Raw genomic sequence first — 12,372 nt, 5'->3', positions numbered from 1 at the left:
CTTCAGTAAGGCCCGACCGCATGTCCCTCCTCCAAACAAGACAGCGGGAAGGAGTCCCCTCCACACGTCCCGAAATGTGAACACTGGTTAAACATGGTAGGTGACACGCTTAAATCTGAATGGTTCACGTAATCCAGAGATCGCAGATCTTCAGCAGTTGGTCAATTTCCATCACTCTGCTAGAGACTAAACAACACCAATTCCTGCCTTTGCAGCCAATCTTTCTGCTCAAAAGTCAAAGGCTGTCTGAGGCTCCTCTCAAAGACTCCCACAATGAACATGCAGTGTGACCAAGGCACACATTCTCTCTGCGGGCCTCTGAATCTGAGCCTGTTCTCCCGGTGAGGCCTCCTTGAAGAAACTTTCGATTCTAGCCCGATTTGGGGGGGGGGGGGGGGGGGCTTGGCTATTCACAATAGGAGCAGATGGTCTGGCGCAGGTGGTCAGGAAGGACTGAACTTCCCAGACCACCTTTCAGGAACACATCTGTGTCACATGCAACCCTACGGATCCGCACCCAGCTCTGCCCTGAGCAAACACAGATCAGAGGTCAGGCTCTGCTCCCCTGACTCAACGGCACGACTGTGCGGGATGCGAGCCGCTCTCTGCGTTCGCAGTGAGCTCGCATGTTTCCAAGGAGGAAGGAGACTTCCCCGCAAGCTAGACTTCGCGGTCGACAGGCCACAGTCAAGACAGCAACTTACTGCCGTTCTCCTTCATGTACGTCCACACTTCCCGCTCCTCAGGGCTATGAGCAAACGAGCAGTTCCCAACATACTGACACTTCTTCCCGGAAGCAATATGATTGCACAGCTGTATCAAAAAAAAAAAAAAAGAAAAAAGAATATGCTTTAAGACAAGAGTACATTCAGTAAAACTGCCTAGTTTTTACTGAGGCCAAATAAGCATTATTCTCTGTGCTAGTGCTGAGTAACATACTTATTAAATAAGATTACTTTATATTCAAATGGACTCTAAGCCCAACATACAGGAGATGAGATTAAGCTTTCTATCTTGAAATTTTTCAAAACAGTATCTCCAATGGAAAAAAAGTAAGGAACTGGGAGATGGAACATTTTCATACAAGAAAATGTCGACAATCTCCCTTGTTCAGAGTATCCGCTTTTAACGCAGCAGAGCATTTGACCTCCACGGCGCAGCTCTCCGGCCCCCTTGGTCTGACAGCTCCCGCGCTCTCCCTGCCTAATGCCCACCAAGCCTCCCTGTCAGCTCCTGGGAGGCAGTAAAGAAGCTGCAGGTACTAAAGAGTCTCGGGAAAAATCTCGGCCACTCAGCTGACCCATCACCAACACTGGCAGCGAGTACTCAGCCCTCACGCATTCGCTATGCACTGTCTGGAGACGATTATGACAGTGGCCAGGCCATCCAGCTACATAGCGTTCAAATAATACCCCTCTGGTTATTTGCATTGTGCTTTTACAAAGTCAACACAGGGAAATTGGTAGGAAAATGAAGTGAGAGCGATCAGCAGGACACAGACGTCTCTAAGGACCACAACTATCAAGAAAACCTCCATCACTGAGACAGCTCATTCTTAAATAGCATCAGTGTGCTTGTCTTCACAGAGCACACATTCCAGTACAACGAAACTTTGGCTTGGTGTGTGCTTCAACAGACACTGGCCCAGCCTTCCAATCTTCCGCATAAAGCGAAACCCCAGTAAGTACTTAGTCGGGTACTACTGGGGAGACATTTACCATGGTCTTTGAAAGTTCAACGACAAGGAACAGGGAAAAGAGAAGATAAAGGAGAAGAGGCCGGCCACTGTGCTGGGTTTTTACATAACACCATCTCATGTAATCTTCCCTATGACGTAAATATTCCCATTTGCAGATGAGCAAACTGAGGCTGAGTAACTTGACCAGGGCCCTTCTGGCAGACCCTGAGGCCCATTCTCTTTCCACCTCACCATACTGTCTACACACATGCACACACAGAGTATTATTTCTTCTTTTAGGAAAAGGATCCCTTAGCAATAAAAAGAGAAAAAAAAAAAAAGAGGAAATGAGCCACCGTAGCATCACACAGCAGTACGGCACGTCCAAGATTAATAAGGAATCATGAGAAGTCCTGGCGGCTGGACTAAAACCATTCTCAGTCGCCTTCGTGTTAACAAAGAATGAGGAGCACACGCACCACCTCGTCTTTTAAAGCATCAGATGCCAATGGTTCCAATAAGCCTTCTTCCCCTCCTCGGAGGCCCACTGATGACATCACTTGGATGGAGGGGTCTAAAACCACGGTGGATGAAACACAAATGTACCGCCTCCTTCAGACACTGACCTGGTGACCTGCGTAAGTTTACAAAACGCAAGGCACTCTGGGTGATGGGGAATCAACGTGCCTCTTCCTCTTCCTTCACTCTGTTGGGCAATTCAGAGGGGGTGGGGCCTCATTTACAAGGGGGGTCTGTGATACATCCCACTGCTTCTCTGGGCAAATCTCTCTTCCTGTCTGCCGTCGGGACAGACAGTTTACTACCTGTCAATGCTCCAAGTGTCCCGTTCACTCACACAGTGGAACCCTCCGCTGTCTCATGAAGGGCGAAGTCCAGAGCCAACTCAAGGGCTTTGCTCGGACGGTCATCTTTAAAATCACGTAAGGCACCAGAGGGTAGCGAGATGAAATGTGCCACCTCCTGAATGAAATACTACCCTAACGGTCAGCTGGTCTGCTATTTTCGTTCTCTGGGTTTTTGACGATCACGTGCCTCTCACACTCAACATTTTTCCTGGGGGTTACTTTTAGAAAAGCCTACAAAGGGGGGTATCTTTTAGCTCGTATCCATGACTTGAGTCAAAGAAACGTGTCAATAGTATTCGAAGAAACTTGTCAATAGTATTCGTAGTAACACAAGTTTGATGTCAAAGCCAAGGAATCAGACCTCAATGAAATTCTCCCCCACTCACTCCCCAAGTAATTCATCTGAAAAATAAGTTAGGTCATGCCCGTAATTCTTTCTTGAGTCCACTGTCTATTTCCTTTTTCTGAGTAACTCCTCCAATCCCAGTCAATCCGAAAACTGTCACAGAGCCGCACGCACAAAAGGGGAAGGAAAGCAACGGGACCATTGGAAAATTGTGTCATTTCAACGAGCATTTAAAGGTCTCCAAGTTTCGTTCTCAATCACTACTACTTTCTAATGATTTGTAATGCCTAATAAAAAAAAAAGTGGCTTAAAAATTACGTATGTACATCAAACTGTAAAGGCATTTGTTTCTTTGTGGGGAGAGGACGAATGTTCATCCACTTCTTACGTTCGATGGACATCACTCTCATCGCGCGCCGATCTCTGGTCCACCTAAGAAACATGGAGTTCAGAAAAAACAAAGACACACTGGCACAGGCAGCATATAAGGAATATAAAGGAACAGGTACAACGTTCGTACCTGAAGGACCAGAGATTTTTCTCAACCCTTCTCAAAGAAATGCCTTATGATTCTCTCATTTCACTTCCTATTGATATTTGTTAACAAACATTCCCTTTGAACCCTGAACAAAGAACCAATAAGGAAAGATCAGGAATCTGACTGAATTCTTATCTATGAAATCGTAAAAATCTCTTCCCTTTGCTTTGCAATCACTCCTACATTATCTACTTTGCTCTGCTCTCTTCAAAGTCAATCGTTTTTTCTTATATGTATGATTTTATACCCAAGTAACAGAGAATCATGAAACAGGCAATGTTTACACACACACACACACACACACACACACACACACACACACACGTGCACACATGCGCGCACGCGCGCGCGCACACACACACACACACACACAAAGACATATGCACTACTTACGAGTGCCTTGCTTTTGCACTACAATATTTTCTGTTCTTGTCTGGTTCAATGACTTGACCATTTCTCAGACACTGAGCACACACAAATTTTATCTTCATATTAAGAGATCCAGGCATTAACTGATTGCCAAGTACCTTAAACAATTAAAACCGAAGTTTTACTTTTAACAGAATACCAGTTTTCTGACAACAAAATTCTCAATTGCCACGTATTTCTTTTTTCATAATAGCATACAATTTCTGGTACTGTCTGGTTTGATGAGTTGACCATTATATACATTATCTGATAACAAAATCTCCAGTTCCCAGCCAAATGCAAGAGAATATGACAGAAGCAGATTATCGATGCCACACCTCAATTTGTGAAAGCCAGCTCTGAAGGGAGACGACTAGAAATCGGGGGTGGAGGGGAGAAAGCACTTCTGCCAGCTGGGACGCAGAACCACAAACAGTCTACCTCCCTTACTCCCGGGGTCCCCATGGTCCAAGCACCCAGTTGTTTTGCCAATTAAACTGAGTAAGAAAACTGTATCCTGCAATCTTGGCAGGTATCATGGGCTGGCTGATTTTTTTTTTTTTTTTTATGATGATCACCTAAAATTTGGAATTCGTTTTCACATTAAACAATAACTCAAGTCACTGAACAGTAAGGAAGGAAGCTGACTGCAAGTGGAAACCACGTCTGCCAAATGACCTCCATTAGGCTGCTCCAGAAAGGACACCAAACACAGAGAGTCTATGAGAGAACATACCTGAGCCCCAGGTACGCTGGCTTCCAGATTTTGCCAGTATCGTTTAGATTCTTGAGCGATGGCATCGTGTGAGATACCTGTGAAACGTACAAGCCTTCCTTTAGGCTCACCCTCTACATATCAACAGTCCACCAGCCCGATCACAGCCTCAACTCCCCCGCCATCCCCTACGCAGCATAATCCGTCACCAAAGGTGAATGCTCGTCACGTCCCTCTTTTTCGCAACAGGATATTTACAAATACGGCTCTTGATGCCTTCTAGGGAGTCTCTCGACCTCACAAAAGCATACTACGTGCGTGAACTGGTTCCAGCAATTAAGTGCATGAGGCGATTCTGAAAATAAGCCACTCTAAAAATAACGGTCTATAGCCGAGGATAAAATGAACGGTGTTGCCGTATCGGGATGACGGAGAAAGTTGTCTGACAGTGTTTTGTCAAACCCTGACGGCTCCTGAGGAAACGTTTTTTTTAAACTGTGTTTAGTCTTCATTCCGGTACAGTTAACATCCAGTGTTATATTAGTTTCAGGGGTACAACAACTCATTGAGCACTTCTACACATTCTGGTGCTTATCCCCACCATACATCCTGCCCACTCACTCCTTAACCCCCATCTCCTGTTTTACTCCCCCCCCCCCCCCGCCAGCCCCCCTCCCCTCTGGTAACTATGACTTAAGAGTCTCTTGCTTGGTTTGAGGAGGCTTTTTTTTTTTTTTTTCAATGTTTAGTTATCTTAGAGAGAAAGACATGGCAAGAGTGGGGGGGCGGGGCAGACACCGAATCCGAAGCAGGCTCCAGGCTCTGAGCTGTCAGCACAGAGCCCGACCCGGCGCTCGAACCCCAGAACTGAAACCATGACCTGAGCCGAAGTCGGACGCTTAACCGACTGAGCCGCCCAGGCGCCCGGTGAGGAGCCATTTCCTAATCATGCCCCGACCTACCGGTTTCATTTTGCAGTATCCAGACTTTCAGTTCTACAAGACTATGCGCATAAAAGCACTCATCTTCCCTTAAGCAGCCATACCGGACCTCATGGCGACATAAATCAAGCTGACACTGACCATGAAAAGAACGTATTTTGGAGTATTTTACCGTTGTCTCTCGCAAGATGTGGACAAGGCACCTAAGACAAAAATGGAGTGACACATTATCGTTCTACCCTAGCTTTTTCAAAGGAAAACAAATAAGTAAATATATATAACGTCAAGTTCTAGACTGAAAATACATGCTAAATCTTTACCAGAAAAAACAAGTCCCTTTACACAATTGTTGGATTAACGGGGGGTGGGGGGAGGGAGGATAATTACACCATAAATTAAGCCATAAAATACTGAAATCCATGTCATGAGAAGCTACACATCAATAATGCCTTTTTGTATTAAACATAAATTTCATAAACCACTTAAAAATTCCCAGCAAAATATACTAACAGACATTTTTAAATAGTCATCATCTTTCAAAACAGCAACAAGGAAAAAGCACAGGGGGTAAAATGCCTGGGCAAACACTACTCTGGTTTTATTTGGGTCTAAAGACAGAATCTATTGCGTCACTAGAAAAATTAGAAACTACCAACATACTTATTGTCTTCAAACTCATGCTTTGTAACCGGGTGAGAACAAGAAGTAGAATTATCTTTATTTCTTTTACTTATCATTCTAGGCTTATGATCAAAACATTTCTGGAACAGACAGAGAAGAAGAATTACCACAACAACATCACACAAATTAGAACTTTTGTACCATACTTATGCACATACTTATACATTACAAACTGATGCCAACTAATGTCTCATAGGAAGTTTTTGCATTCTCTTGGATACTGGGAGGTGCGACTATTGGCTGAGTGAACGCTCACCATGTAGCAGGACGTGTGCTAAGTGTTTTATATTTCTGGGCTTGCAAGTCAGGAACGATCACCAATTTTACGTCAGAAAATAAGGTTTGGAGATAGTACCTCACAGAGGAATATAAACTCTCCAAGATGCTCTTGGAGAAGTTTGAATACAGTGAGGTTGATCTTTCCATTGCCACCAAAGAAAGCCTCTCTGCTGAACGCCCCTTTCCGCTCCAGTGTCCAGATATCTATCTCTTCTTGGCAATAAGCAAATGTGCAGTGGCCTGAATATCTACATTCCTCCTCAGCAGCAACATCTAGAAAGACAGACCATCAAAAGACATTTAAAACACAGCCATTGGTTTGGGTTTTTTTGGTTTTTTTGGTTTTTGATTTTTTTTTAGTGTTTTCTTTCTTTTTGAGAGACAGAGAAAAACAGCAAGTGCTCAAGCCGGGGAGGGGCAGAGAGAGAGGGAGACAGAGGATCCAAAGGAGGCTCTGTGCTGACAGTAGAGAGAACGATGCGGGGCTCAAACACACGAACCGTGAGATCATCACCTGAGCCCAAGTCGGACGCTTAACCGACTGACACACCCAGGGGCTCCTAGCCGTTGTTTCTTCAAAGCCAATGCTTATGAAACATTTTTAGGGCATCAGCTGAACCTCTATACCTCACGGATAGCTTCAAGCAATGATACACATTTTACTATGCAGGGATGGAACTCACTCTAGAACAATAGCACCACGGGTCTGGATTATTTTTATTTTTGATGGGGAAAAGGCTCTCACATACTCCACCTAAGTTTAAAAAATCACTTAAGAGACATTCAAAGCACATTCAGATGAAGCAATCTGACAAAAATGAATACAGGGGCGCCTGGGTGGCTCAGTCAGTTAAGCATCTGACTTCGGCTTAGGTCATGATCTCACAGTTTGTGGGTTCGAGCCCCACGTCAGGCTCTGTGCTGACAGCTCAGAGCCTGGAGCCTGCTTCAGATTCTGTATCTCCCTCTCTTTCTGTTCCTCCCCTGCTTGTGCTCTGTCTCTGTCTCTCTCAAAAATAAATAAAGATTAAAATTAAAAAAAAAAAATTGAATACATAAAGTTCTCTCAAAAGCAACTTAAAAGAACATTTTCAAAGCCTCAGTTCAGTATTCTGATTCTGTTTAGACTCAGCCAGGGAACCTAAAGTATAAGACGGTTTTCTGTTTAAAACCTGTTTAAAATCGGCCAAAGCCCGGTTTCCATAACCGTCTATACACACAGGCACTGGGGTGCCTGGTTGGCTCAGTCGGTTAAGCCTCTGACTTCGGCTCAGGTCATGATCTCATGGTTCGTGAGTTCGGGCCCCACGTCGGGCTCTGTGCTGACAGCTCAGAGGCTGGAGCCTGCTTCAGATTCTGTGTCTCCCTCTCTCTCTGACCCTCCCATGATCATGCTGTCTCTCTCTCAAAAATAAATAAACATTAAAAAGTCCACACACACACACACACACACACACACACACACACACACAGACACAAGCACTGAAAGAAGTTAAAAACAAAGGTAAAAATAATATAAAAGATACAAATGTCTCAATCCAAGGAACTTTTAATTCTACCTACACATTTTTAGGGGCACCTGAGTGGCTCAGTTGGTTAAGCGTGTGACTTTAGCTCACGGCATGATCTCACAGTTTGTGAGTTCAAGCCCCACATCGGGCTCTGTACTGACAGCTCAGAGCCTAGAGCCTGTTTCGGATTCTGTGTCTCCCTCTCTCTCTCTGCCCCTCCTCCACTCGCTCTCTCTCTCTCAAAAACAGACATTAAAAAAAAAAAATTAACTCTACCTACACGTTTTTAATAACAGTAATACTGGGACCATTATAATAAATGTAATAAATCATTTATCACTTATGTCATGCACACCAATTAAGTAATTATAGTACATACCTTTACATATATAATAAGGTCCTTCATAATTTGTTTTTGTTGGTCTTGGGCGTATTTTTTTCCATGATTTATCTTCAACATTCTTTATTCTACCAATTAAAATATCTTTCTTACATTTATGATCTATATTAGCATGGTAAGTGAAATCCATTAACTTAGGGCCTGAAAAAGATGTAAAAAAGGATTGCTCATAGGCACAAAGAGCGACATTTCATTTTACAGGCACATTTACAAGCACACGGATATTGATTATTAAATTCCCACAAAAACCCTATTTTTATAACCCCCAAATGTAAATAAGCTACCGAAGTAATTTGTGCCTTTTATATGCTATTTGTCAGAGAACACGAAGTTTTATTCAACACCAGTGCCCTGAAAACATACTTATTTAACTATGAGGACAGGAATTCTGATGGCTTCTAAAGGGAAAAAACACCCTGAAATATATATAACTAAGAAAGAAAATGAATTTAGGCTTTGGTTTAGGGTAAGTTGTGTTTATATCACCTGACTTGGGGGTAAAGGTATGAAACAAACCAGCAGAAAAGACTTTACCTTTATAAACACTGGTCTTAAAATGCTTTTTTTCTAGTTCTTGCTTTATTTGAAAATGATCACATTTTTGAATATATATATAGAAAAGTAAAGAATTTCATAAAAAATTTCAGGAAGACTTCATCATCAGGTAAGGTATTCTAATCCATATGATTGTATAAATGAAATTATATCAAATAAGAACAGACTTATCCTATCCAGAACTCAAACAGGGACGGAAAAACCACAGTAGCTGGTATTCTCCACGCGTATTTATGAATCAGGAATCTCAGACTATCGACTAGCTTACTATCTCAGACTATCGACTAAGCTCCCCTGTTTGGTCCTGACCTGATTTTACAAAACACATCTGACAAGCTTGTCTCAGTTCATGGGTTCCTTCAAGGGGGTGTCTTGGGGTCACGGATGAAGGTGGTTTAGTAACTGTGCTTCCAAAGAAGTTTCCAAAGTCATTTCTAGGGTGGCTTGAAATTCCCAGGAAACTCTCAGAAGCAAACAAGTTGCCTGGTCCATTCATCTGCAAGAAGGAAAAAAAAAAAAAAAAAAAAAAAAACCAAAAAAAAAAAAAAACAGCCAACAAATATTGCACTCTCACTAAAGAAGGAAACAAATTTGTGACAAACAAGACATTTCTTCACGTACTGAAATCGGTACTAGTCTGCCGTTGCTGTGCTTCTATGGAAAAGCTGGTTCTTTCTGGGTTTTCCACTCTTTGGGTCTCTGGGCCCCTCCCCCACCTTCCTGGCTTCTCGCGAGTTGACAGAAGTAACAGGTCATCGTTCTGCTCCTACGGCACACACTCTTCCTATGCCCTGATCTCATCTTGCCCGCGTGGGTTCTGCGGTGCTAAAGCCTCTTGCGCCCCGTGCCACCGCGAGGACTGTGCCGTGACAGGCGCGGTCTTACGCACGCGGCGTTCGTCCCTGGCTGCTGCTCGAGGGTCCTGTCTCACCACCATTTCCCCCGGCACACGCGAGATGTAAGGGAGACCATCACGTCCATTCGGGTAATTCCGTTACTTAAGTAAAAGACCTACGTTCAATTTAAGCGACGTTATTTACAAAAGAGGAAGTGGCACTTACAAGTAAAAGGGAGGAATTACTGCCGCTAAGCGCTGTTCCCTCTCTAGAAGTTGAGGTGGGCACATCTAAAATAATAAAAACACTTCAACAGACCTCATTCTAATCATGTCACAACAACATCAGGGCTCAGTGGCTGACTACGCTTCCCCCGTGTTACTTTCCCTCCCGCTCCCGCTTCCAAGGAGCTTTCTTGCTCATCAAGGACACTCGCAGAGGGCAGTGGATGGTCTCCTTCCCTCTGGAAATTTCCAGGGGCATACATAACCCTCAGGCAAACTGTTTTCGGAGACATTGGCTGAAGGAGGGCCTGCCGAGTGGGGCTGTTAAAAAGACCAAGAAAATAACTCCTGTCCGAAATGGGAAAAACAGCCTCCTCAAACTACAAAGCAGGAATTCACCACAACATAAGGAAAATTAGTAAGGTGCAGTGACTTTCTTTTTCTCAGGCTGCCCCTCGATTACCTTCTCTCTGCCCTCTGCTTCCCACAAATTTTAGTTTTTTCAGGTGTCAGTCTTTAAATCAATCGTTCTGATTTTTCTCCCTTTAACCACCTAATAATACCTTGGGAAAATTGGAAGATTTTGATCAATGTTGTTGAAAGCAGATACTAAAGAATTACAGAGGCAGGGGCCAGACCAAAAACTCAGCAATCTCTTGCAAAACTAAGGCCCACGCACAGTTTGGGGCCCTCTGGGGATGAAGCCTAAAGCAGACAGATCTAATTCTATGCGTTTAACTCTGAATAATTCCGCCTTAAATTAGTCTTTTAACTATTTGCTTCGTTCAGAATTTTACAAGGATAGCCTGCCTTTAAGACCCGTGAGGATGGGGTACGCCTTTCTTGGAGAAAACATTAAAAGCCATTTTGTCCCCCAAAACAATAGACACCCGGCTTAGCAAACTATCTTGTTTAAAAACTCAAAACACCAAAATAAGTACCACATACATTCCTGTGTATTCCCCTGCTCCTTCATCTCCTGAATGGCACGGTTACACCCAGGCGAATTAAAACTGCAGATTTAGTTTTCATTTTTACAGCTACAACGAAAGTAACTCAAGCACCAACTACCTAAAGTGAGTTACGTAATTGCCAAACAGACTGCCTTCTTTAGAAAACGAACTGCGGTTATTTACACAAGCGGCTCGATTCTTACCTCGCTTGGAATCACTCATTGAAAATGAACTCAAAGAAGAGCAGAAATCTTCCAAGGATGAGGTCAAAGGTGGATACAGTTCTGAGAAGGAGGGCGGAGGGGCATACCTCGCACCAATGGGCAAGGTGCCCAACAGAGATGCCGAGAAAGGCATGCTAGGGGGGACACTGGCTGCGGGAAGGGCTCCTCGGACTAAAGCTGACGGCTAAAAAAGAAAAAAGATTTTGTTAAACCCCAGGAAACTTGATTACAAGTGGGCCAACCTGCTTTGAACATCAGCATACAGAAACAAATTATTGCACTGGGTAATTACGCAACAAAGCTGAAATCAGTATCAAGACTCAAGAGAAGAATCTAGGCTACGGGGGCGCCTAGGTGGCTCAGTCGGTTAAGCCTGCGACTTTGGCTCAGGTCACGATCTCACAGTCTGTGGGTTCGAGCCCCACGTCGGACTCTGTGCTGCCAGCTCAGAGCCTGGAGCCTGCTTCGGATTCTGTCTCTCCCTCTCTCTCTGCCCCTCCCCTGCGTGTGCTCTATCTCACTTTGTCTCTCAAAAATAAATAAATGTTAAAAACAAAATAAAACAAAAAAGAAGAAGAATCTAGGCTATGGAGCTTCTTTCTTTCCAAGCCCACTTTCAAAAAAGGATCAAGGTCTCAGGAAATGAACCGTCTTGCACTGTTGGTGGGAATGCGAACTGTGCAGCAGCTCTGGTAAACAGTGAAGAGGTTCCTCAAAACTTAAAAATAGAACTACCCTACGACCCAGCAATTTGCACTACTAGAAATTTAGCCAAAGGCTACAAAAAAATGCTGATTCGAAGGGGCACATGTACCCCAATGTTTACAGCAGCGCTATCAACAATAGCCAAATGATGGCAAGAGCCCAAGTGTCCATCAACTGACAAACGGATAAAGAAGATGTGGTTTATATACACAATGGAATACTACTCGGCAATGAGAAAGAATGAACTCCCGCCATTTGCAACAACATGGACGGAACTGGAGGGTCTTATGCTGAGTGAAATATGTCAGTCAGAGAAAGATATCATGATTTCATTCATATGTGTAATTTGAGAAATTTAACAGATGAACACAGGGGAAAAAAGGAAAAATAAGATGAAAACAGAGAGGGAGGCAATCCATAAAAGACTTAAATACAGAGGACAGACTTCGGGTTGCTGGAGGGGAGGTGGGTGGGGGGATGGGGTAAACGGGTGATGGGCAATGAGGAGGGCA

The 12,372-nt window shown here is 43.8% G+C and overlaps 1 protein-coding gene across 2 annotated transcripts in view; it reads right to left on the bottom strand.

The window, feature by feature from the left end:
- Window positions 1-12,372, bottom strand: part of ZC3H7A (zinc finger CCCH-type containing 7A) — a 36,431-nt gene that overhangs the window by 5,050 nt on the left and 19,009 nt on the right. For both annotated transcript variants that reach the window (XM_047087097.1, XM_047087096.1), the window contains exons 10-20: window positions 11,135-11,339; window positions 9,980-10,044; window positions 9,228-9,414; window positions 8,343-8,504; window positions 6,529-6,725; window positions 6,153-6,253; window positions 5,514-5,695; window positions 4,573-4,649; window positions 3,822-3,955; window positions 3,217-3,322; window positions 705-813 (exon numbers count right to left, since the gene is read on the bottom strand). In XM_047087097.1, the coding sequence (XP_046943053.1) occupies window positions 705-813; window positions 3,217-3,322; window positions 3,822-3,955; window positions 4,573-4,649; window positions 5,514-5,695; window positions 6,153-6,253; window positions 6,529-6,725; window positions 8,343-8,504; window positions 9,228-9,414; window positions 9,980-10,044; window positions 11,135-11,339 (1,525 nt within the window). The remainder of the gene's footprint in view (window positions 1-704; window positions 814-3,216; window positions 3,323-3,821; window positions 3,956-4,572; window positions 4,650-5,513; window positions 5,696-6,152; window positions 6,254-6,528; window positions 6,726-8,342; window positions 8,505-9,227; window positions 9,415-9,979; window positions 10,045-11,134; window positions 11,340-12,372) is intronic.

This window comes from Lynx rufus, unplaced genomic scaffold (assembly GCF_022079265.1).
Source record: "Lynx rufus isolate CCGP_SWC_20201006 ecotype Redwood Valley unplaced genomic scaffold, mLynRuf1.p SCAF_23, whole genome shotgun sequence".
NCBI classification, from domain to species: Eukaryota; Metazoa; Chordata; class Mammalia; order Carnivora; family Felidae; genus Lynx; species Lynx rufus.
Note: the sequence above shows the minus strand (reverse complement) of the source record. Positions and strands in the feature narration are given on the sequence as shown.